The sequence below is a fragment of the Lagopus muta genome, chromosome 3 (assembly GCF_023343835.1).
Source record: "Lagopus muta isolate bLagMut1 chromosome 3, bLagMut1 primary, whole genome shotgun sequence".
NCBI lineage: Eukaryota > Metazoa > Chordata > Aves > Galliformes > Phasianidae > Lagopus > Lagopus muta.
The window spans coordinates 71,549,106-71,575,670 of record NC_064435.1 but is presented as its reverse complement, the minus strand read 5'-3'; the positions used below and the strand labels follow the sequence as shown (position 1 = coordinate 71,575,670).

Below are 26,565 nucleotides of genomic sequence, written 5' to 3'. Positions count from 1 at the left end.
TCGCACACAGGAGGTAGCTAAGGATTTGCTGAACTTCTCTCAGCCACTTCTCTTCCACACCCTCCTTCTTACACTGCTACCAACCTGTGTCTTCATCACCATTAACATGTCACTTCCCATGTATCTCCTGCAGTAAGTCCAAAATCACTCTTCAATCTCTATGCTACCACAGTCTTAAAAATGACATTTGGGGGAAAAAAATATTAGGGAAATACTTTTTTATTTTTTTTAATTAAACACAACAATGCTTGTTTTGGTTGACCCTGAAATTTCATGTTAATGACCTAGTTGTTTCATAAACTTCACATAGATTCTGAATCACTCTGACCTGAGCTTATTTTTATGTACCTCTTAAACATTTCACAACTCCAGGGCTTGGACTTATAATACATGTTCATTTATTCCAATTATCACTAGATAAGACAAAAGCTACATGCAACACGTTATACAAAAAGGAGCTGAAACACCAGTATGCTGCACTGAGGGGTTTTCATACTAAAATCTCATTTCTATAAATTACAAAATTAAAAGAAAGGATAGTAAGCTTAAAAAGTCAGCCCTTCCACAGTTCAAGAGCAGAAAGGCAGTAGCCAAAAATTCACAGGTTAGAAAGATAAGAGCAATGACACCAGCAGAGCTCTCTAGCACATGTTCAGGTTTCTGGATTCCTGCTGCAAACTTTGTCTGTAACCACTGTTCTGAAATGATGCTGCAGCACCTGTCTTTTCCCCAGTACTAGATTGTTCTAGTGCAGCTTCTTCAGGATGTTTTGTTTTTTAACTCCTATATATGGATATGTATATTTTACACATACATGTATGTGTGTTCCTTTACACAAATATGTTTTGTACATAGCTGAAGTGCATTATCAGAAAACCTGTTTACAATCAGTGCAGCTCCAAACCTGTCTCAGTGTTGCTGAAGATCCTGTGTGGAGCACTCAGAATTCATGTCTTCATGTCATCTTCACTTCAAACTTCTGAAGTTTCTCCTTCTTTACAGTCAGTGAGAAGAACCACATCCTTGTAGAAACTCCCCTAATTAACTGCCATTAACTCCTCCACCATTGCCCTTCACTGACCAGGCAGGGAGCCTAAGAGACCTAAACCAGTCGTAAACATGTACTCATCTTATTTTAGTGATAAACACCACTGCTATATCTTCCTTCATTTATCTTTATTCATTTCCTTCTATTAGTATGCTCAAGATTACAAAAAACATACATTTTATCAATGTAACACTTCCAGATGTTATGCTTTTGCATTGCTATTCATAAATAATACACAAACCATTAAAAAGCTCTCTATAAAAATACATCATTTTTTGGTATGCCTGCTTGTACCAAAACAAGAATAAAATATAGGCAACTTTATTGACAAGTGCAAGTGTTGCATATACCACTGATGCAAAACAGACAATACCCAACGCTGAGGCATTACAGCATTTCCCTATGTGGAACAGAATCAAAACTAAAGAGGGAAAATTACTTCATCCAGTGAATAAAGTTTGTGAGTTTGTTTTTAAAATAAATATTCAACATAGGCTTTGAAAAGATTAAGTTATTATATGTATCAAGTCTTTTGCATTAATAGCTACAAATTATTGAACAAAACTGAACCCAGAGAAACTGCCAAGAAACAAACTTGCTATATAATACAGCATGCAGGTGTTTGTGTTTATAAATTATATATACATAAAAATAGAAAGACTAAAAGGATGAAATTGTTTTCCACTACACTGAGGAAGAGAGCAGTTTTTATTCTTCAACATTATCATTTAGTTACTACACACAACTGCTTTAGCTCCTGCAGGCCCAGCTCGTGCTTTTGTTCCTTGTCCTGCAGCAGTTAAAACCAAACCTGCCTCCTTCTGTACTTCTAGGATAAAACAAGGAAAGCCTTTGTTTCTTGATAAAACTCCACTTTTAAAATATAACCCATGCCTGTGGGATTGTATGCTTTTCACTTGCAAGATCTGCTGTATCATTTTAGCATTTGTTCAATTTAGGAGCTCTCATTTTAGGAATTATCTAAACACAATCGAGTCTTTTAGAAACTAGAACCAGGCAAAGCATAGCATATAATAAAGCAAATCTCATTTAGTTGTTCCAGACAGACTTCTTCAAACATCAACGTCTTAACTTTCCTCACTTATAGATTTAACACTGATCAGCCTGATTTCAAGAGTCTGAAGTAGCTGTGGTCTGCAGCTGCTTGCTTTCTTTCTGGAGGGAGGCACTGCAACACCAGAGAAACTGGATGGGATTTGAACTGAGTTGTGTAGTGGCCTCAGTTTACATACTTGCATGCAAGCATACTTGCATGCCTCAAATCCTTGTAACTTTACTGTCCCAGAGTAAAAACTGTGGGACCCTAAGAGTTGTTTCCTGCATAGTTCATTCATTCTAACTCAAGAAATAGAAGAGAAAGGCAGGAATTACTTTAGGACTTAAGTTTAACCCACGCAGATATGTTAGAGAAAGCCATTAGCCTAGGAGTGGAAAACCAGCATTACTTTTCCCTTTGTCATGCTGTCTGATCTTTTATTTTCAATAACCCTTAGATATGACATTTTCCCCCAAACAGCATAGCAATATATTTTGCTATTTATGGCTGACTGGAACTAATTGAGCTGTAATGGGAAAGCAAAGCATTTACACAATAAACCCATAAATCATTTTGTAATCATCAACATGCATTTCTGCTGCCAGTTAGAAACCTAATTCACTGGAACTGGTTACTCACTACATTATACAAAGGTTAAAAAGAAGTTCTTTGTGCTTCACGTTCTGATAACTGGGATGTGATAGTAGTGGTCATCTTCAGTCAGGAGAGAAATCTCATTCCATTCCCTTCGGTATTCATCTGGACAGTTTACTTGAAATTCTTCAGTATTAAATCTATGCAGTCTGTAAACTTTGATCTTTACTTGAAGCAGGTATCCAAGAAGGAACAGTTCAACCTGAAAGTGAAAGAGGTCATAAGACATTTATTTCTAGTCTTAGAAAACAAAAATGAAGACAAGGATAAGACAAGTCTCTTATCTTACTTCAAAACAGCAGACAAAGAATTGCAAAGGCTTTTTTGTAACAAAATCAAGAGTTCCAGGATATTCTCAATGTCCCAGTCATCTTCCTGCCACTCTTTTTTATATTGAGGATATTCTGGGTAATACTTGCAGCTTTGGAAACATCTCTCTTTCACTTGACTCCACACATAATCTGCTCCCACACTCAGCTCACCCAGCTTACCGGGGTGCAATAAGGAACTAATGTTTAATAGATTAATACCTTGAAAAATGGGAAGCCTGCCACCTTCTGATCACTTGCTACAATGGGGATGCAACAGTAAAAGGAAGCACCTCATGCATTTTAAGCTTGAGAACTGGTTCTTCATTAACATGTCTTGCAAAGGATTGTTTAAACTGGAAAAATGCTTTGGAAAAGTAACTCGTATCCTTGGGCACAGCCAGACACAGATCAAAACAAAGGTGAACACATCATCTATTGATTGACTTTGTAACTGAAATAGATTATGAAAAATGATTTCGCCTATTGGAAAGACTACGTCTATTGATACCTCACAGCATTTACTTCCAGCCCAGCAAAAGAACTGTCTGCACTATTTTATTCTGCTATTTCTTTTTTTTCCTGGAAGTCATCAGTTTACTTCCCTATATCTCAAAGAAAAAAAAAATGGGCCAAGTATCTCACAAACAATGCACAGTACATTCCCCCAGTCACATCAGAGATGGAATTACTTCTGTGATTTAGTTTTTCATTTGTATCATTACCTGGTCTAGGCAAATGGAGTCACCTATGGCATTCAGATGATTCATCATGAAACTCAAAGGGTCAGATGAAGTATCCCGAGCAAAGAGGAGGCGAAAAAGGTGGGGTACAGGTTCATCCCTGTTCTTCATTTGCTCGTAGGCTTCAACAACTTCGTAGAGCATGATAAATTTTATAGCCTCATATAGCTTGTGTTCCTTGCTCTCGTCAGAAAAGAGTGCATTACACATGTTTCTTCTTTCTTCGTGATCTTTAGTACCACTCATTTCAGCCCACTAGAAAGCACATAGAAGAATGCTAGTCAACTTATTAACAATTTAGATAATTAACCAACTCATTAAGAATTCTACCTAATATGAAAGACATCAAAATAGGAGCAATTGCCACTTCATACTGTACTGTTCCTGTGGCCAAATGTAACTGCAGATTAGCCAGTGGTTTCGAGTGATTTGCAGTAAAACATGAAGTCTTGGACACTTCGTTTTCCATTTATCTACCTGAATTTATTTGCTACAGGCTGCTCAAGGCATCTGGATACTTATTATAGGCTATGAGAAAGCAAATGCAATTCCTCTATATAAAAGCCATCCACCACTACAACAGAAAATTCAGCTGTGACTGACAGTAAAATGTGCAACCACCAAAAGCACCTCAAAGTCATAGGAAATCAGCATAGGTGCATCAAATATACACTATGCTATAAGCAAAGGTTAGATTAAGTGATGACTCCTGACTTGTTTTTAACTTACAGCATCCAAAATTCAGTAATTTTCCTCAAAGGAACCCTTTGTGGTAGAAGCTAGGCTTGCTTAAATTCCTTAGATGCTAAGTCTAATACAGAAGTAGATCAGTTAAAGGGAACTTATGTAAATTGGACATGATATTATGAACTGTATGTATTTGTATGTCTTTAGTGTGTTCTGATTATGAGGTCAAGCTAAGTTTGTTGGCCAAGAATGGACAAGACAAAGACACACGCAGGACAACAGCAAATATAAATTTCTTGTTCTGCTCAGCTTATAATTGAAGCTCCTCAGCTCTGTGTTGCTCTAGAGAGGTTGAAAGCTGGTGCTCATACTAAGCAAATGAATCAGCCAGGAGATGAACAACATTGGATTAGATACCAAATGAGAAAGATTAAGATACCCAGTCCTGATCACGGTGGATAGAAACAGTCTTCTGAAAGCAAGAAGTTTTTCAGGACCACAATAAGAGATGATGCTCAGGGACTAAGATTCAAATCAGTTGCAGTTAATTCTGTGATTGTATTTATGTGCTGAAACTGCCAAACACCAAGAACTGATACTCAAAAAGTCTAATTTACTAATTGAGAAACAGATGCTGCAATCTCCTCACGCATACTGAAGACCATTCTTACAGATGAAAAACAAAACCGAGTGGATGAAGCATTACTAATTACCCCTCTGCTAGAGTACTTCTACTACCAGTGTGAAAAGTCTAGAGTACAAATTGCTGACTGACCTACACAACCTAGGCCCAAAGACATCTGCAGGAAAGAGCCCTGAGGATGAGGATGGAACTGGGAAAGGCAGCAGAGCTGGCTGCCTCCTGCTTAGCAAACTGGCAGGCACTCTGCTGCACCTTGCTCACTTGAGGCAAGTCAGGCATGACGAGGCTCGGTCTCACGAGTCTGGGGTATGTAGCAAGCCTCTTGCAAAAGCATGCTAGTGTATAGCTAACATTCTTCAAAAGCCTCAAAATACTAGTGCCCACTTTCATCTTCAAGTCATAGTTATAGTAGAATTGCATCTATAAGCTTTAGGCACTAAAAAACATTTACTGAATTTGGCTATTCAAGTTTCAAGAAAGTACATAAGGTTTCTCACTGTACTTGCAGAGCAGTGAGGCAAGTAAGCAGTCAAATACAGGAGAAACCCAATGCCCAGTGCTGACTCCGTTCGCACTACTAAATAAACCTTAAAAAAAAAAAGCATTCATGAAAATAGGCACAAGTCCACCTCGCTGGCCAAACAGCATCTTTTTAACAACAGAATAAAGCTAGGAATTAGACCTCATAGAATCACAGAACCATAGAATCACTCAGGTTGGAAAAGGCCTTCAAGATCATCAAGTCCATACCCTAACTCATGTTCAGCAACAGCATAATGCATAAAGAAGCTGCTCTGCAACAATTAGTCAACTGTACGGATTTGCTTACCATGCTGACTTGAAACTTCTTTCTGTACAAACATCCAGTTTGAATGCATCATCCTAAGGGACTAATATCAAGTGACAAGGAAAAGAAGATAAAAACCAAAAGCCAAACAACCCAACACTGACAAATACAGAGCAAGCAGGATAAAATGATATTTGCCCAACAGAAGCAGTTGCGATGCTGGGAAGGAGAGAGGTGGCATGCTGGGGATAGCTTGTGGCAAACAGAATGGAAGCAGTTCCAAGCTCACACAACGACAGACCAGCAGACATCCTAGAGGAGCTCAAGCAAAAAGGCAGGTTCCTGCCAGTCTGAATTTTCCTCTTTTTTTCAAGAGACCTTAATGCTACTAAACTCCCAGAGTGTTCAGATGCATAAATAAAATTAAACTCCTGGCTGGGAATACAAGCAATCTGGTTTTGCTGAACAGACAGGGCACTGAGGCTGTCAGATCTTTGCATTCAAGCACTTCAGCTCGCAGAGAGAAATTATTGGAAAAAAACTTAACAAAACATTAACTTAACAAAACATTAATTCCCCATTAAAACGGGGAAGAAAACAGAAGAAAATGCACCATTTTTTGGTTCCCTCCAGTTCTGGGAGGGCATCTAGGAGGATCTCATATAGCATGTAGTTATTTTCATTGAAATGATGAGACATTGTGGAAGATAACCACGCACTAACAGCTGTGGGGAGGGGGACCTCCCTAACTTGCAGGGAGATGGAGTACTTAACCTAGAACCCCAAACCTGAACTCCTCTGCAGACGTGACAGCCTGCCCAGCAACTGAGTTCTCTAAATCCAGGAGGCAGTCAGACTGTTATAGAAATATGTAACAAGAGGATGATCCCTAATTCAGTCTCAACCCACTTAGAAGTGCTTTTATGTCAGCCAGCCACCTTCTAAATACTCACATTTGTCTTTAATGTTTCCATACATCTGCGTAATTTTCCAAAGGCATTAGGACCTGTGTAACTTTCTGGCCCAAAACTGTATTGCTGAATCCAGTTGCAACCTTGGGAATACAGAAGCTTTTCAGGAAGCTGGAAGGAAAGAAAGTCAATTAAGGAGAAATCATAACCACAAGAAGTAGACTATAAAATTATATAAACCTGCCTACCAAGATTGTAACACATTTTAATTTATGATGTGATTCTATCTTCTGGTTGTATAGATCAAACAAAAAATAGAAATAGGCTTCAGAACACATCAAATGTTAAAAGGAAACTCAATTTGGCTGCCAAGTCCTTAAGAAACATTTTAACTAGTGCCAGCCAGAAAAGAAGAAAATATGTTCTCAGCAAAATACACAACCCATACTCTGGAAAAGCTGGATGCATCCGAACTCAGTAAGGCTTCTAGAATTCCAGGCACCTTCCAGCTGGCAGATGTGCCCCCACAGGCAGCAGTTACAGATCCCCTCCTCCTTGCTGCTGTCTCCTGACAAAGCTCCAGGGACTCAGGGCAGAACTCACTCTGCTCCAGCAACATGCTGAGGTCACCTGCTTGATGCCTTCCTTCAGCTATGCTCTTGAACAAGCCACTGGATTTTGCAAGGGTGTGAATGAGAAGTCAAACATCCTTTTGGGTTAAGGGACCAACATATAGCAGAGTGGCAGCAATGTTTATCTTGCTGCCTTTTTTTTTTTCCTTTAAGCCTCATGTTCATTTGATTATGTTTGGATCAGAACTTTTTCAGAGAAGCACAGTTCCAATCATTTTTAAAAAGTTCTCTTTAAATTCTGATAATAATTTTTCTCTACTCCCACTCATGCAATATCACTTCTCTTGTTTAACAAAGACAGCTGTCTGTTCTGTGAATTCCTTCTGCAGCGCAAGGGCACATGTATCACATCCATTTAGGAACTGAATTTTACCTTTAATATATCTCTCTCCCTCATCCACGATGGAAAAGGAATGCCTTGGCTGAATATCTGAAAAAGCACTGCTCTTAGGACGCAATAGTTGTCCTTCCTGACCTGCCGCAGATATTTGATATGATAGTTCTGAAATAATTCACTGTATGCCTAAAAAAGAGCAAATAGAAATTTAGCAATAAGCAGTTAAAAACTTGGATCAAACTTGCATTACACTGGAGTCTGACTCCAACTACTCGTAACAGAGAACTAGGGAAAAGAGGGAGTATATTTACAAGCTTTATATACACTAAAATGATTTAGCATGTTTATGTAAACAAAACTGGTACTGCTCCTTAAGAAGGACTCTTTGCTCTTTCTAAACTTGGCTACTTGCTCCAGACTTTGCACTGTTGCTATCATAAACATTTGCAGGATCAACCAAATCAGAAAAGATCAGTAAGAATTTTGCCATAACAGCTTTAATCCTCATCACTTCACAAGTTACACCGGTGCATGGGATGGAGCAGCAAGAGGGTAGGAAAAACACATCTGGAAAAAACTCCTTTTAGCAGAAACATCATCTTACACCTGAATCTACTATGCAACAATGATCTAAGACTGAGGAAGAGTGGGAACAACTGCAGCCAATACCTTCTTGGCTGTGTAGTTTCCCTGACTCTTCCTTTGCATCAGCTATGATAAGTGTAAGCCTACTGAATTCTTCCTGCTGTTTTGAGGAGTTCAGGAGGCTCAAAGGATTAGGTGAATGTCAGGGCCAGCACAAGATGTGTCCTGGGAACGTGCCAGGAGCAGATGAGAGCAGGGAGTCAAGGCCTCTTCTTTCAGGATGACCAGATGTATCAGCAAACCACATCCAGCAGAACATATAAGAACCAACAAAGTGAGGAAAACGAAGCAATGAAACAAGCAAAGGATTTCCTTTTTGGTGACAGCAAGCAGATGAGGCTGGTTTAGGTTCTTGTGAGACCTCACTCTAAATTGCTGTGATGACCTCAACCCATTATAACCATCTATTCACTAGACTGCCTTGAGCCTCCTTGTCAGCTCTAATCATCTAACACACTGGAGGACCTTCTGAAAGACCCACTGCTTGATACCTATTTGCAAATCTATTAGGGGTTGTGCTATCTTTAGTTAATTAGTTGTTCCTCCAGATCACCTTCAGCCTTGCTATGTGTTCTGGGCACTGCTGGCATTGTTGGTTTTCTGCATTTAATCTGGAAAAGTTGGCTGTTTTATCCATTTACCATTTGGACATGGCTCCAGGTTTTTGAAAGAGCTCTTCTTTTTTTGAATAACTCCTTTATGGAGCTATTTATCCCTACCAGCTTTCTTCTACACTTTAAGTACTTTGTACACGTTTGCTCTGTGACTCCACTGCCATGACCTAAAACAATATGCCAAATACACTAACCATACTTAGTTTCTTAGCAGCCTTTTAGGTTCTTTTTAACAGGCTTCCTCCTTTTTATGCTCTTCCCTTTCTGAAGGTGAATGCAATTGTAATGATTCTTTTGATTTGTTGGTCTTGTAAGGATGTTGAATACAAGTACACACTGTCCCCTGCTCTACAGAAATGAAATTAGAAAACAGTATTTTGAGGCAGATTCTGTACACTACTCAGGACCAAGGTAAGGGTTACTTCCTTTCTTAAAGGCTTCCTGGAAAACTTCCACAGTACAGCTGATGACAGCATCCTGAATTTCATCCCCATAGTTATTGTTCAGTGCAGATAGCCAGTCAATCTCATTACTGCTGCACTCCCTGCCCTCTCTCTCTCTCTCTCTCTCTCTCAGCATCACATGTTCAATGTTCCCACCATGCTTAGATAATCAGAAATACAGACTGGTGTTGCATTTGTCCCATGTTAGTCTTAAATTTCACAGCAGGATACTAGGATGTAAAGTCACAGTCGATTAACTGGATTTGACACTAAACTTTAACAGATACTACTACTGTAGCACCAGGATAGCTACCTTAGCTAGAAATTGTATAGGAAAAGTAGAGATCCAGCCCCTGGTTTCTGAGACTCCCTTGGTGACTAAAACTTCACATAGTTGAAACAGAGAGCTATAAAAAGAGATATTTGCTCTTCTTCATCACTTGAGGCCCAACCCCATCACAAGTTAGAATAATGGCCAGCACCTGTCAGGCCCTTCAGAGCACTATGCCATACCTGCCAAGTCTTCTGCTGCACTACCTCTCTCAGCAGCTACCAAGACACAACTGCTAACAGCCCTCTGCACATGCAATAACTTAGGTATTTGTGAGAACTTGCAGCTGCCCTTTCTGCCTGCTAGGGGTATAAGCACATGCACACAACATACACAACTGAAAAACACATAAGCAGACAGAAGGCAGCTATCTAACATTACTGAACCGTGAACTGAATAGATCCCCAGCTCAGGAGTTCAGCCATCCAGAACTGAAAGCCTGTATGATTATTAAGATGATTGCAGCTGGCAGCTTAAAGATACAAGAAACATTGCCTACAACCAGGCTATTTGGGCTGCAGCACTCAGGATGATATTTTTCCACTGTTGTAATGAAAGTCATCCAGAGCACTCAGAACTACTGCCTGGGTGGCTTGAACTATGGAGAAGAACTTAGAAAAGATGCAAGACTAAAATCTGATCTAGACTGCAACTGCAGTCTTAATGCATGATAATGCTGTCCGTTTCTCATTTAAGCAGCAAGCTCTGGGAGCTGTAGCAGCTGCTTGCACTGGAACTGCTCTTCTCAGGTAGTTCTCCCACATCCTCATTCAGAAATCAACTCTTACCTCCCTCATGTGTTTGGCCTGCTTTGTTTCTTCTCTCCATTCTCTTGCACTATAAGCAAGAAGATCAACTTCTTCCAACACACTGCGATTCTCTAAATCAAGATTAATTTGCAGATTAGTTACCTTCCACTGTTCTGCATTTAAAGGGCAGGGTGGGGATTAATGAACACAGAATGACAGCAAAAGATTACTTATGAGCTTTCTTTGAAGGTAGCTGCTCCACCTGAAATCCAAATGATAAAACAGGTATCAAAGAGAAGTTATCAAAGGAAAATATTTACCAAAATAAGCAACAGTATTGAAAATTAAAAGTCTGCAAACTACCATTTGAATTGAAACCTACCGTGTCAGTAGCTGTGCTAAAAAGCTGTACAGCCTTCTGCAATACCAAAAGACAGCAGCGAGGAAAGACATGCTTAGCATTAGCTGTAGTTTCACTTTTTGCCACACGAGACACAAGGATTGCTTGGTAGCTCTTGTCCAGGACTGCACCTCATGACTTCCTGAAATAGTGATAAAAAGAAAAATCTTTTCACTCTTTTGCAGTACTTATTTGCACTTTTTTTTTTTTTTTTTAAATCATCCAAGTGCAATACCACTGCAAATAAAACACACAACATGAAATGCAAAAGGAGCACTATACTTAGTGACTCACTTGATTTTTGAAGTGTCTGACTTTTGGCTGTATGTCACTTATGTTTCCAAGCTTTTTGTCCACACAATGAAGGCTACATACAGTCAATGGAGGTCTTCACAAGAAGACTAATATCAAAGCAACTGTCCAGTGACAATAACAAGAATTGCTGCAGGATACGCTGGTCCATAGACCCATACAGCCATTACTTTGCCATTAAATCAAGGTTTTAAAGACAAGAAGTTGTTGGGAGTTTAGTCTGCAAATGCACCATATAAGGTAATAGCTAACTATAAGATCATAGCTAACTATACACCATGTGAACGCTACAGGAAATAAAGGAATGTTCCTGGCTCAACTTGGACAAGTTTAGGCTCAATGTGAGACTCAGGAGAAATCTGCTCCTCAAGAGATTTGGTATAAAGCTCAGGAGATGATCAACGAAGGGACTGTGTTCTTCGCAAACATAAGCCAGGACAAGCTTGCTTTGCTCTCCTGGTACTACTGGGAAGGTTAGAGATGGGTTTGGCAGTCTCCTACTAATCAGAAAATCTAAAACTGAGAGGCGTACAGAGGCTGAAGAGCTGATGACTGCAGTGTTTGCTCCCTAAGTGAGAAACGTATCTGACTGAAATTTGAGAATATGAAATTCCCAGAGTTTACAACCAACAGCTGCTCTATTAACTTCTTAATTGACTTACTACAAAATTTTTAAAATAACTTCATTTTTTTAAAAAGGCAACTCCAGAGAAGATGAAAAGATCCCTCCCTAGAGAGTCCATGACGGGAGTAATTCATTCACCATAGATTTATGCCAGCTGAACTTTTGCCCCTTCTGACTCTAAAGGTTTTCCATGCCCTGTCAACAGCTATCCAGGCAGAGCTGCGCATGGGTTCAAACCTTGGTAACGAGATAAACAGCCACGCATGCATTTTTATGAGCATTGTTGCATACATAGAAAGCACTGCTGATATTTAGTCTCTCCTGATATTCAGTTGTTTGAAGAAGTTTTATTACAGGATGTCCTACGTAAGCTGTCTGGAAGCAAGACTCGTAACTGGTCTCTCCCACAAACGAGGCAAGTTAATAGCTGTAAATGTAGGAGAGTTAATAAACTTTGAAGAGGTAAATAGGAGGAGTTTGGGGGTACTAGTTCCTCTTACACAAAATCTGTGCTGCTGTGAATGCGTGTCACGCAAGACAGACCAGTTACCTTCTGCTCATATGCTGCACTAACAGATGCTGAGCTGGCATGACCCAGGGTTACGCCAGCGTATGCTGAGTAGGAAAAGACACAACAAAGAAACCAAAATCTGACAGAAGAGTTTATTGCTGGTCCCAAGGAACGGACAGCAAAGCATCACCTGCACAGTTCAAAAATGTCACAGATCTTGCGAACACTGGGACAATCCCACCTACATCACATTGCAGATGAAAAATCAATAGAAGCCTTCGCAACAGTCACCTAAATTGCTACCAACAGAACAAAAATTAAGCATGAGTAGAAGACAACACACCTGTTGTGCACAGCAATCTACTCTTTCTTTTCTTTAGAATAAAAAGTCAGCACTGAAAAACCTCTTTCAATTGTAAATACCTGAACCTCTTGCTAACTAGAACAGAATTTATAGGCTTACAAATATCACTCAGCCTTCTCCATCAGTGGATGCTTTGGACTTGCCCTCACTGTTGTACAAAAACCTATGATTACTGGTTTGGCTAGCAAACCAATGATGCCTGTGACAGGGAGACTTGAACTTGATGATCGTTGATGTCCCTTCCAATCCAAGTCATTCTATGATAGATAATTCAAACAGAATTTGTTAACAGCTGTTTAAACACAAGGTACCTAAAGAAAGGCACAATACCCTTCAATTTGATTACTTAAATGATCACACAGCTCCTTTTTTGAATAAACTGGTACTAAAAAAGAAGTGAGAACTGGTCTGTCTGTTCAACTGGCATATGTCGTTTTATTGGGTACCAAGAGATGGATGCGAACAGCTGGACAGTACTCAACATTTCTTCCTTAACTTCTTTTACAGGCAGAAATCTGAGAGAATTGCATTAGCATGAGCTCTTCTATTAAATCAAACAACCTCTTGTAAAAGTTTTTGATGGCATTAATCTTGCAAAGAGAACACACTGAAGTCCAAGAAAATCCATTTCAATGCTCAGGGTGAGCAGGAACATGAGCAACTATTCTCCAAGGAGTGCTGGGAAGCACTGGCTTACCCATTTCAATTAAAAAAAAACCATGAATTCACGTCAGAAAACAAGCAGTAATTAAATACTGTTCACACATTTTTACATTCTTTGTGGATTTGTAAGTAGAAATTTCCCTAACATAAAGCCTAATAAGAGATGGGAAACCCTACAGACATGTGATTTTGACTATCTTCACTACACTTTTATTACAGCGTACTCTGGACTTCATAAACTTCCCCTCCTGTCATGGGAAAGCTGCTGTACAAACAGCGCTTTGTGATCCAGATACTACTTTCAGTGCTTATGTCACTCTTAAAAATGTAATTACATTTTTTATTCAAGTAAGTGACATTTAGAAGTGGCAGCTGGATCGCAAAGTACTGCTGATAAAAATACATCATGAACAAAATATGAATCAGAGAAGAGAGCAGTTTTAAATAGATCTTTCCTCCCCCCATCTGCCCCCTCCAAAATTCCTGAGAAAATGGAGAGCAATTAAATAATAACACACTGGTGGGGGAAAAGTAAAATAATCCCACAGATTTTTCAACTCAATTCATTCCCTAGGATACAGACACAATTCCTCCTCTTCCCTCTAGAGGCAGATACAGAGCTGCTGCCCTGCAACCCGACATCTTTTTGATGAGTGACTGCCACATCATCAACCTCCTGCTAGTGCCAAACCTTGAGGTTCTACCCTGCCAAAGACAGCAGGAGGGGACTCTGAAGAAAAAGAATGGCAGAAAAAGTGATGAATAACAGACATCTGCAACATACGCTTCTTTCACAAACAACTCTCCTAGCTCAAGAAAAGTCACTAAAAAAAAAAAAAAAAAAGAAAAAAAAAAAAAAAGAAAAAGCCCCATATCTGACCTTCTTGTAAGTTTGTTTTGAAAGCTACCATCTTCAAAACGTGTCTGATGAAACATAAGATGTGTGGGATCAGCCTGGGGACCAGTGCACACCACCTTATGCTGTGCTGGAGCACGTTCCAGTGTGCCCATGCCTGATGGCACCAGTCAGCTTCTTACTCCTCCCCTTGCAACAAGGCCATCAGAAAGGTAACAGAACATCTTCCAAAATTAAAGGCCGACCGTAAGACTCCTTTTAAAAATGTTCCTCTTCACAGTCCTGCTTTAAATTTGGTGTTGAAAGGAGGACTTAGTATGAAACTTGGCTACTTTGTACCAACAACTATCACACAACACTCTGTGCCTAGTTCCTAAAAAGCAGGTATGCCCTTCTCCAAAGAGTGGAACAGAATGGGTTCCCTAGTTCTATCCCTCCTTCTCACTCCTCTCTTGGATACAGAGCTAGGAAGAGAGACTGAGAATTCCTGACCTTAATAAATGCATAACTTGCATACCTTGTATATCAGACCATTTTCCAACTTTCTTGAATCTCCATCTGAGGAACTTCAACTAACTGAGTACCTCAACTAACCCAAGCAAATCTTGGCACCAGGAGGCCCAAGCCTGTCTCTTCATTCTGTGTGTGCGGGTCTTTACTGCATGTAACATTTTTCTAAATTATGCAGAATAAGTTCCAGGGTATGTTATAAAATTGGCTAACTCCATCTAGTAAGAGAAAATGATCAAACTTACACTTTTAAAACAGGTGTCTGTTTTAAGTGATACACAGATGTGTATATACACATCAAAATAGGCAAAAAGCTATTAATTATACAGACTGAATAGCTACAGTAGACTCCATCCTGTAACACCATATAAAGAGAAATACGCATTTTAAGTAGTGCCAAGTAATTATACACTTTCTTTGACTTCCCAGAGTTTAATATCAGCACCCTAGGAAAAAAAAAAGAGAAGAGAAACTATCAAAACCAGAAATGACTGAGCACAAGGTATTGAATCAATCACTGCTTCCCATATAACTGTTTCACTAAGAAACTACCAAGCAAAGCAAAGCCAACTTGTTGAGCAACTTTCTCCATCTGTTCTGGTATAACAACTAGAGGTGAGGATTTCTTATTGGTATATGTAGGTTGTTAGAGGTAACAAGATAATAGAGATCATATCCAAACACTACTGGATTGCCTTCAGTTAGTTCAGTTCAGTTAGTTTCTGAGATCATGAAACAAAATCAAATTATGATCTTTCCCTGCAGTGCTAATGGTTTGGAAGTACCTGAAGGCCTCATACCCAGAGAGTGGTGGTCAACGGCTCTATGTCCAGATAGAGATTGGTGAGTAATGGGACTGAAGCTCTTTAACATCTTCATCAATAAGATCAGCAGTGGGATCAAGTGTACCATCAGCAGATTTGCAGATGACGCCAAGCTGTGCAGCGTGCTCAACATGCTGTTGGGATGGGATGCTGTTCACAGGGATCTAGACAGGTTCATGCACTGGACCCATGTGAACTTCATGAGGTTCAACAAATCCAAGTGCAGGGTTTTACATCTGGGTCGTGACAGCCTCCTCTCGAGTACAAACTAGCAGATGTAAGGATGGAGCACAGCCCGGGCAAAAAGGACTTGCGGTACTCATGGATAGGAACCTGAACATGAGCCAACAATTTGCCCCTGCAGTCCAGAAAGCCGACCATATCCTGGGCTGCATCATAAGATGCATGACCAGCACAGTGAGGGAGGTGACCCTGCCCCTCTGCTTTGCTCAGATCTCACCTGGAGCACTGTGTCCAGATGTAGAGTTCTCAGGTGTACAGGAGAAACATGGACCCATCGGAGCACATCCAGAGAAGGGCTAAAAAATGATCCAAGGGATGCAAGATCTCTCCTATGAGGTGAGAGAGTTGGGGCTGTTCAGCCTGGAGAAAAGAAGGTTCCAGGGAGACCTGAAAGTGGCCTTTCAGTATCTAAAGAGGAGGTGTAACAAAGAAGACAACAGAGTCTTTAGCAGGATCTGTTATAACAGGACAAGGGGAAATTGTTTCCATACTAAAAGAGGGGGAAATTTAGACTGGATATAAGGAAGAAGTTTTTTATGATGAGGGTGGTAAGGCACTGGAACAGGTTGTTTAGAGAGGTGGGGGGAGCCCCATCCCTGGAGATGTTCAAGGTCAGGTTGGGTGGGGCTCTGAGCAACCTGATCTAGCTGTATGTGTCCCTGTTCATTGCAGGGAAGTTTGACTAGATTACTTTTAAAAGTCCCTTCCAACTTGAGTGATTCTATGAAAAGTGAGCCATTTACAAAGACGGTAATTATCAGTGACAATTTACCAAAAGCTCAACCATGCCTACTGATAAGATCTTAACTTCTACCTAATAACAAAAAAATCCCAGCTCCAAGCTGTTACTAGAATCATGTAGTTACCTAGAAAATGGATTTTTTCCTGTAGCACAGAGGTCCATCACTGGTAAGAAAGCCTATATGTACCCAGCTGGTCTGCACAGGAGTCGCAAGTAACTCTCACCTCGACTTAATCTGTTATTTTGAGGAAGCCCACTCCAAGCGTTCCTTTTCTGCCTTCTGCCACACCACATGTTGAGTCATTCCTAAAATTTGTTTCTTTAACTTGCAGACACAACTCTTCAAGATGTCCTTTATAATCTTTTTTTTTTTTTGTGCTCAATCCAAACTAACAGAGTAAATATTTTCCTCCTGAACATCCTCTTTTGCTTATGTTTCGCTAAGAGGCCAGAGTAATATTAATACCTTGGGTTTTTCTGTTGACTGTTTAGATAACTGAAGCTTCAAGCAGGGAAAAAAACATTCAAGTTTCTTCTTTGCAGTAAGGTGTTCTGTTCTTTTCCTTGTTAAAATCCTGTTTGCAAGACAGCATGTAGAATTACAGAATGACCTCGGTTGGAAGAGATCTTAAAGCCTGCCAGCTCCAAATCTCCATCATGGGCAGGGCTGCCACCCACCAGCCCAGGCTGCCCAGGGCCCCATCCAGCCTGGCCTTGAGCACCTCCAAGGATGGGGCACCACAGCCTCTATAGGTAGCTGTGCCAGCGCCTCATGCTTTCTGAGTAAAGAAATTCTTCCTAACATCTAACCTAAATCTCCCCTCTTTAAGTTTAAAGCCATTCCTCCTTATCCTATAAAGTCGGTCCCTTTCCTGCTTGTAAGCTCCCTTCAAGTACTGGAAGGCCACAATGCAGTCTTCCCCCCACAACCAAGCTGAACAAGCCCAAATCCCTCAAGCCTTTCTTCACAGGAGAGGAGCTGTAGTCCTTATAAGCTGTACATACAAGCCCATCCCTCCCTATACTCACTAGGGCCCAGCCAGGCCAGCCATCTGCACTTCCCTACGGACGGCTGTACTGCTGGCACTCTCTCCTAGTGTCTCCAGGCAGGGGTCTAGCAGGCTGTAGTGATGGCTGTGCACAGAACAGTGCTTGGATGTCCCTGGTAGCTTTCTGTGGTTCATTCCCAAACAGCAATGGGAGGCCCCATAGGGTCCTTTGCCAAAAGGCTGCAGCTCAGGGGAGAAGGCAGACAAATGTTTGTCCACCTGGCAGGCACTCACTGCAGAATAGCATTTAAACTCCCATTTGTCAATAAGCAGTTATCTCAAGTGACAGACAAGGAAAACAGTAGCATCAAGTAACTCATGGCAAACAAAAAAATCAATTTGTCAGAGCACACTTACTGTCTTAGCATTATCAGTGACAACTGTTCAGTCTTACTGGCAGTGCATACATCTGGCTTCAGGGTCTCACTAAGCTCCCACTTCCAAAGCCTCCCCCGTCAATTAGGCTGCATCCATGCAGATCATCATTCCCACCACCATTTGTCCAGATCCCAGATGATCTTGCTGCTGTACCCTCACGACTCCAATTTTACATCTGCCTGCACACCACAGCCTCTGAAAGTTCACCAGACCCTGCAGGTCATGCAGCACCACACAGAACTCTGTATTTTTTCCACAAAGATACAAAACAACATCTCGCTGTGCATCAGATAGCAACATCTGTGCTTTCCACCTAGGAATGTGCAGAGGTTAATTCCACTGTGTCATCCCAGGCAGACAAGTTACGACTGCTTGTCTCCTTTCCTCTTTCCAAGAAGGATCAGAAACAGAAGGAAAAAATATCAGTCATCACTCTTAATATAAATGACAGGAGTCGCTCTTACATCCCCCTTCCTCCCTCCTCTCCATGTCCAACCTGATGGAAGTCACACCCCCAGCTTCATTCTGCACAGCTAATGCCATCAGTGTGGAGGTAGATGGAGCTTTAAACTGTGCTCTCTCTTCATCTTTTAAGGGCACAAGTTTCAAGCTGACATATTTTAGTTAGCTTACACATGTGGGCACCCTCTTCCAACATTCTGACGTGCAATAACATGCATTTCTGTCCTAAAACTTTAAGTAAGGTTTCAAGGTAAAACTTTTCAAGGTAAAACTTTTCAAGGTAAAACCATCTGCATCAAGATCACTTACACATTAGTTACCTAGGGCATTCAGTAACTTTGGAACATGGCAGCATCATTTTTAGACGATCCATGATGGCACAAAATTCTCTGTTTTTAAAATCCTCAGCCCGTGGCAAGTGTGGCACAGCTAAAATTCATGCACAGGAAGTGACACAAAGTGAAACCAGAACTGAAGAGCACGCAGGAGCTCAGCAGGCTGCTCCAGCGGGCACACATACTGCTCAGAGCTCTGATCAAAACAAAGGTGGGAGAAACAGGCAAGACAGCTGTGTCACATGGACCTGAAGCAGGTACCAAAGTCTGCTGGATGACAAATTGTGACAGACTCTGCTGGGCCGGCATAGTCTCAGCTCACAGTGATGAAAATCATGCTGGCATCTCCCCTGCGGCAGCCGACCCAGCACCTTGCCCCAGTGCTATAGCACTGGGCGATGGTCAAAGCCCCACATACGTGACAATGCCACAACAATCCTTCTTGGATTTTTAGTCCTCCACATTAATGCAACACAGCTGAACTAAGACAACTGTCCTGGTCAGCCCACAGCCTTCTCACCTGACAAATGCTCACTGAAAGCAATCTTTGGGCATCACAAGTCGCCTTGAATCATATCCATTTGCACGGGCATGTGGTGCAAGCAGCATCTGTCCTTGTTGGTGACATGGAAATAGGAGCTAGGGATGCACCTCCTGACTTTGTCAGGAGCTTTCAGCACAAGCAATAGAGAAATCCCAATTGCCGGTCTCTGGTTCCTGAGGCTGCCAAAAGTGGATGGTATTGGTCCTCAGCAATGAAAAACGGGGAAGAAACTACAGAGTCAGAGTAAGGCTACAAAAAAAACTAGAAGTTGTTGACAAAAATTTTTCAGGAAATTCATGAAGTGACGTGCTGTAGCTCTGGAGTATCTGACAGCATGTTTGCCTTCACTGGAGCCTTCTCAAAAAACAGACAGGAACACCTCTCTCTCTCTCCACTTCTTGTCACTCTGGGGTAAAACTTCGACTTTATATAGGTTCAGATGACAGATAACCCAACCACATGTTACACTGTTAACTGGAAAAAAAATACACAACAACCTCTTCATCATATCTAATCTTGTAATAACTAACTAAACTGCCTATCACTGGTGCTAGGCCCAGGAGTTGGATGGACTGTCAGAAACTCTCTCAAAGCAGAAAACAGATCCATAAGCGACTCAGGATCAGATGTTGGACAGCAACTCTTGACTTCACAGTATGACTCATTTAGAATGTCTGAATACAAACAAGATTATAATAGGACTAGTAAGGCCCACTAGTAATCTTTAAAGAACAATTTCCTAGCCTAAACCAAAAGGAAATTAAGAAGTTCCTTAAGGTGAGCTTTATGTAATTCTATAATCACTCTCACAAATTTACTGTGTCCTGACAGCAGCATAACTGACAACCTTTGGACACCTGCACACTGGTTAGTCACTCATGTTTTCAAAACATCTCAATGACAGCCACACTCACCTCCCCTCGTGTCATTCAATGGCACTGTGACTCCCACAGTTCAGCTGTGTGGGGGCAGGAGGTATGGGACAGAAGTGTTTCTGAAACCTCAAACTCACTTGCCTGGGTAATCATGTAAGGTCAATTGCTTTCAGACATGAAGCTCATGGAAAATTGCAGGCCTTACTGAAAAACCTGTCCATATTTGTTGTCGTCGTCTTGAGAGATAAGACATGCGGGTTTAACCTAGAGACTGTATCTAAGAAACAAGGTGGAAAGAAAGTTGTGATGCTGAGTGGGAAAGCCATATCATTCATCAGGGAACCTGATCCAAAATGTTAAACAAAATGAAAAAGAAACAAACAAGAAACAACTTCCATCCCAACGGCAAAAAGAAACTTGGAACTATGAAAATGAAGCATTTTTTTCAACGGCCCAAATCTAAAAAGCACCAGTAAGAAGCATTTTACTGCTGCTTTTGTCCTTGAAAATTGTATCTAACACCCTTCACTTTTTACATGACCCTTATACAAAACTGCCAGTATACCATATAAATAGGCACAGCTGCAGCTTTTCCTCATGGTATCTTTCAATTCTTAATTAACTTATTTACCCAACAGTAACAACATACAAGGAACAAGCTTCAGTGATTATAAAACAATTTTCTGAAATTAAAATCCCAAATGGATCATTTATTTCTTCCTATGTCCTACACGTTTTAACTCCTTGTTTCAGCACTTGCAGACACCGGTGTGGGCCAAACAAGTGGGAGTAACTGCAATTTCACATAGCAAAGAGCAACACATAGCCTTAAAATACACTTACTAAATACCACAGAAATCAGATTCTTTTTCCAGCAAAAGGTGGTATAAGCTGAATTAAGTTGGTGCAGCTCCTCCAAAGAGCAGACAATTGGTTCCTATGAAAAGCTGAGCAAAATGAGAGAGCTGGACCAGCAACCACTGAAGCAGAAACACAGCCTGAAGTGCATGGCTGGAAGGCAAATAGGCAGGGCATGGCATCCTCACGTAACAAGACCTACTTGGCAGTGACTTCAGAGACACATGGACACATGGTACTCAGGACTATGGACAGTTGGGGAGCGGTTCAGAAACGATGCACAATCATCCTCCTGAGCCTTCCCAAACCACACGCTCATTTCTGGACTCCTTCTCTCAAGACCCTCACCTTTCCAGTGGAACAGAAGCCAGCTTGCAACATTTAAATTCAGATTCAACATGGTGAAAACTAAACAAAGAGCAAAAGCCCCAACACACACCCAACATGAAACAGCACACGGTGCTTTAAACCCAAGACGAACCATGTATTTTAAGGCGATCACACAGAGCATTCAGAACACCCAAGTTCTCAAGGAAAAAACAAGAAACCGAACTCCCAATATATAAAATCCTATCAGGAAGAGCTGTCACACTCTGCTCCAACAAAACCCGACGGCGGTTCACAGCCCTCCAGCCAGCCCCAGGCAGGTGCTCTCCGCCTTACACACCAGCGTTAGCCTTCCTCGGTTCACGGTGCCGCTCCCCCGGGGAACCCGCGGAGCAGCTTTTCGGATATTCCCATTTTTGAAAAACAGCCTCAAAGAATTCAGATGGAAAACAAAACAATGAAGAGGAAAAAAAAAAAAAAAAAAAAAAAAAAAAAAAAAAAAAAGGAGAATCAGCGAATAAAAACTCCATACACATGCCCCCACCCCCAAATGCTCGGCCGGCCCCTCCGCAGCCCCCTCCACCCCCGCCTCACCGCGCCCGCTGGAGGCCGGCTGGAAGCACCGATGGGCTCCGGCCCCGCCCCGTGCGGCCGAGGGGCGGGCAGCGCCGCGGGGCCGCCTGTGCCGAAAGGCGCGGTGCAGGGGGGCGGTGGCTTTTACCCGGCAGCCCTGCCGTGTGCTGCGCCTTGTGGCTGAGGTTGTGTCGGTGGAGGGTAGCGCCACTGGTGTCTGTCTGAAGCTGAGCCCTGGAACGTAAACGCGACTTAAGAGTCGGATTTTGTGTTTTTTTTTTCCATCATTAAAATTTCATTTCCTTGCTATTTCATTCATTAACAAAATGAAGTGTTTTCTGTCCAGAAGGAAGTTTTCCTTTGCCAGATACCGATCCTTGAAGCAATCCTTTAGCTGTAATCTGTCCCTGTTTGAATAAAACGATGTAATTTATGTTCTGGTTACACATTAAGGAACACTTTTCCTTCATGTCCCGAGGGACTCTGTGGGAAAAACAGAAGGGAATTTTAATGGCCTGAGCAAGTGACGCAGGCTTAAATCTTTTACAGAGTTATAAGCAGTTTGCACCAGCACAGGGCTAGGACAAACTTGCAGGGCTTTTCCTTTTTTCTTTTTTTTTTTTTTTTTCTTCCTAGAAGAGTGGAAGATATTAAAATGTTTGGAGATAAACCTTTTAAATAGCAATGTGCCCAGCACTAAGCTGGGAGGCCACAGAAAGCTATGAGCAGATTTGCCTAAGAAAGTACATGTTTAAAGATCAGCTAGGAACAGCAAGGTCAAAAGCTTGGCTTAATCTAGCTACATGTGTCCTTGTTCATTGCAGGGGAGCTGGACTAGATGGCCTTTAAAGGTTCCTTCCAGCTCAAATGATTCTATGAAGGCCTGAAGCTGGCACTTGTCACTTGTGCAGCACTGTGTGCTGCTCCTCAGAAAAAAATCATCTTGGAGGGAAAAAAAAAAAAGAAAAAAAAAAAGGATGTCACCACTGGGCACCTTTATGCTGCACTCAGTTAGTCCATGCTCCAGTTTGCCTCCAAGGTGAAGTGTAACATGCTGCTGGAAAGGGGACACAGCAGGAAGCAGTGTTGCCTGCATTGCACTGGGCTCACAGTGTCAGGGCTCTGCTCCTGGACCTGTCCCACCTGCAGCAGCCACAGTCTTCGCTTCCCCGCCAGCTCCAGACACCTCCTCCTTGGCTCAGACACTCAGTGTCAGTGTAGCTTCATGCTCCAGCCAAACCTACATTTGCCTCTTTCCACACACTCTATATTGTGTTAATATCTTGGGATTTAACAGATGGTTTCCATGTGCAGCTCGCTGTGAAAGTTAGTGTTGATCTGTCTGCTGACTCACTGGAGAAGAGAGGTGAAACACACATAGTACAAAAGCTGCAAATCAAGCCCCATGCAATGAGTCCCTCTCAACTGGCTCTCTGCTCTCCTCTCACAGCATTCACTCACTACATGGGTGCAATACCCAGAGAACAAGCCTCTCTCTGGTGCTACAAAGGTTCAGAAAGCTTGTCCAGGTGAGAACTTTCCCAAAATGTCTTGGAAAACCATGCCAGAAACTAGAGAAGGTCCAAGTTTGAGCAGGTGCTTAAAGTGTTGCTTGCAGAAGCAGTGCCTTGGAGCAGGCCTGTATCTGTGGAGACAAGGGAAAGTTCCAGGAGCTCAGATCAGAGCAGCCTGTGTCTGATTCTCTTCATCCAGACTTTCTGCTTGTGGCACTTTGCTGTGTGCCAGTAGCAAGCCTCCACTATTACAGGATATTTAAGATATTTCCTGCTTTTAGGGAGTGCTGTGAGCTTTCCCATAGTACAAACCACACCTTCCTCTGTTTCTCTAAGTGACAGCCTCTCCAAGCTGCAGGCCTGCCCTGGGACAACCTCACTCTGCTTGTACTCACACAAGACTGCAGAGCAATCACAACAAAAGCTTACACTGAAAGCTACACTAAGCAAATATGAAGATATTTTGTTTATCTCTGCTTAAACTAGTAAATCATCAGCAGAAGAAAACACATTTTTGCTCCCATCTGCAGGTGAGTGACAGGAGCATAAAGAACCTCAACAATTCAAAAGGAGTGCTAAAAATATTTGCTGAGACAAAGGCAAACATATCCAGCTGAGTAAAAGTGGGAAACTCAGTAGGGGGCTGACAAGAGCTTCAGTCTTTGGGTTTTCAAGTCCATTACTAACAATCAGGAACAATTTCCTCATTTATTATAGCTTGCTACTACTGCTCAGGTCGTGTATAGTCTGGCACAAAGGTAAAAGCAGTGCCCATGCAGCTGTGATCTCCACAGGAGTGTCCTGTCTGGGACACCAGTCTGGGGGGATGCCGTAATTTAGAGCACAGCTCCAGGAACTTACCAGCACTTCTCTTTGAGTGGTTAATTCTGCTTCTCTTTTCTTGCTCAGTGAACTGGTCTCCACTTTTAATCAAGTTCTTGTCATGTCGCCTCTGCATCTCCTCTCTAGTGTCTTCCCAGCTGGATCTCTCTCCCCTGCTTCTTGTCCTGGGACAGAAAATGAGTCCTCAGAGACTGAGTTTGTCTTTACAAATCAACAAACTGTGAAAGGATCTGACTTCCCGTTTCATTTCCGTTCAAGTTTTCAAAGTCACACAGGCTGTGTCTGCTTCTCTATATCCAAGCCACAAGAAGAATCATCAAGCATAACTCAGCTATTTATAAATGTCACGTTGTTACCTCACTGCATGCCTTCCACGTTGTTCCAGTGCTGGAGATGGCAGGGTGATTTTCAGGCTGTGATGTACCTGAGTGATCTGTATCTTAGTAGTCCTCAGAGTTTGTCTCGGAGCTGCCTCTTCTTTAAGTCCTGTGTCATGTTTGATTACTAAAGATTTAACGTGTGGTCGATGTACTTCTGCAGAAACATAGTGACTGTGAAGGTGTGGTCCACATGAGCATCCTTTCTCTGTTAAAATATGGACAATGGATAAAAGCAAAATTTACACAGATATAATTAATCACTTCATGGATATACTAGTATCCATGGAGACATGGATACGTAGATACTAGTTGATGGGTTTTTTTGTTTGGTTTTTTTTTTTTTTTTTTACAAGAGTCCTCTTGAGACAGTCTTTCCTATTCCCTCCTAACTTGAGGTTAATTGAGGCCGGCAGTTTCTCAACAGTCTGACTGCTAATTCTTAATTACACCGGAGGAAAATATATCATGGTACCACAGCCTACAAGTTCACTGAATCCAGTCTCCTGCTCTGAAAATACCAAGTTCCTACTTCAGAGATGGAGGCAACTATTTGCCCTGACTATTGACTGTTTCTCCATATTACAGATGGATTAAAAATATTCCTGGAATGCATATGGTTACTGACTCACATTTTCCCTTTCATGGGAATGGTGATTTCCCTGTTTACATTTTTTTGTTACATTACTTCTGTTAAATTGATTTTTAAAATTATATTTCTCCATTATCATAATTGGACCGAGAACGTTTGCTTAAAATACTAATGGAAATCTGGAACAATAGGGTAGGTAAATAACCCTTACTTATATTATATTAATCCATTTATTGGCACCTCAGGAGCTGAAGGTGAAGGCTGTTCTCGTCTCAGCCCAACGTTGGGCCTCTGGACAGCAAGCCTGCAAAGTCTTCTTTTTCACCATTTGCTGTGGGGGAAGGAAAGGAAAAACAAAGAATTTTTCTCTTTTGGTGTTGTTCTCTTGTTGCCTTTGGATGCGCTCCAAAGGCCAAAGTGAACACCTAAAGGCAAAGTATTTGTAGATATATGGAGATGCTTATATGTATATATACAAGTTTGTTTGTTTGTTTCTTTGTTTTTGGCTGTGTTCAGCTTTCATTAGCAGCATAAGATAATTCTGAGAGGGGAAACACTGTGGGCTGGCTACAGGAATAGTGCATCTCTAAGGGGAGATTTGGAAAGAAAGCTGGTGGAAGAGAAGAACTGCAGATGCCCTTTTTTTTGTTTACTTCATCAGCATTATTGTGTTTGTTGTTAGTTTCTTGGTTTTGGTTTTGTGTGTGTGTGTTGTGTGTTTCATAAACAAAGCAAAAAAATTGTTTGTTTTAAATGATGTGGCAAAAGCAAAATACATTTGCTGCATTAAATTCATTTTTATCTCCTGGAATTCCTCTGTCGTACCTCATAATTCTTTTCATGTGTCAGGTTGACTTGGACCTGGCAGAAACAATTGTGGATGGGTAGCAGTGCAACTCACCCTCTTTTTGTTGATTTCCACATTCTTTATTCCATAAACTATATTTCCCAACCATCTGGATAACTATTTATCAACTCTTCATGCTTTATCCACTCCGAGATTTATGCAGGGTCATGAGGAGAAGGGGAAGACAAGGGTAAAGTAGTAGGTGGCATCCTTGGCATGCTGGAGGCAGCGAAGGCCTGGGTGATACAGCCCACAAACTGAGAGTGGCTGTGCTTTGCTCAGCAGCCAGTGTTTGCATGCCTGCATGTTTGCACTCTTTATCACGCTCACAAGCTGACGAGGAAATTTCCTT

At 41.5% G+C, this 26,565-nt stretch overlaps 1 protein-coding gene across 6 annotated transcripts; it reads right to left on the bottom strand.

Moving 5' to 3' along the window:
* Positions 1-276: 276 nt before the first annotated feature.
* On the bottom strand, positions 277-24,620 carry OTULINL (OTU deubiquitinase with linear linkage specificity like). Of its 6 annotated transcripts, XM_048939596.1 has the most exons (9): positions 22,062-22,117; positions 21,808-21,895; positions 10,972-11,131; positions 10,820-10,851; positions 10,629-10,720; positions 7,844-7,993; positions 6,881-7,009; positions 3,793-4,065; positions 288-2,961 (listed from the first exon to the last, which is right to left on the bottom strand). In XM_048939596.1, exons 3-9 carry the CDS (start codon positions 11,049-11,051, stop codon positions 2,782-2,784), a joined length of 936 nt encoding a protein of 311 aa, XP_048795553.1. In that variant the 5' UTR covers positions 11,052-11,131; positions 21,808-21,895; positions 22,062-22,117; the 3' UTR covers positions 288-2,781. The 6 variants fall into 6 exon arrangements, with proteins under 6 accessions (XP_048795549.1, XP_048795553.1, XP_048795552.1 ...); XM_048939592.1 differs by lacking the exons at positions 21,808-21,895; positions 22,062-22,117 and adding an exon at positions 24,416-24,620 and having other exon boundaries at positions 277-2,961; XM_048939595.1 differs by lacking the exon at positions 21,808-21,895 and having other exon boundaries at positions 22,062-22,182.
* Between the last annotated feature and the right edge of the window lie 1,945 nt (positions 24,621-26,565).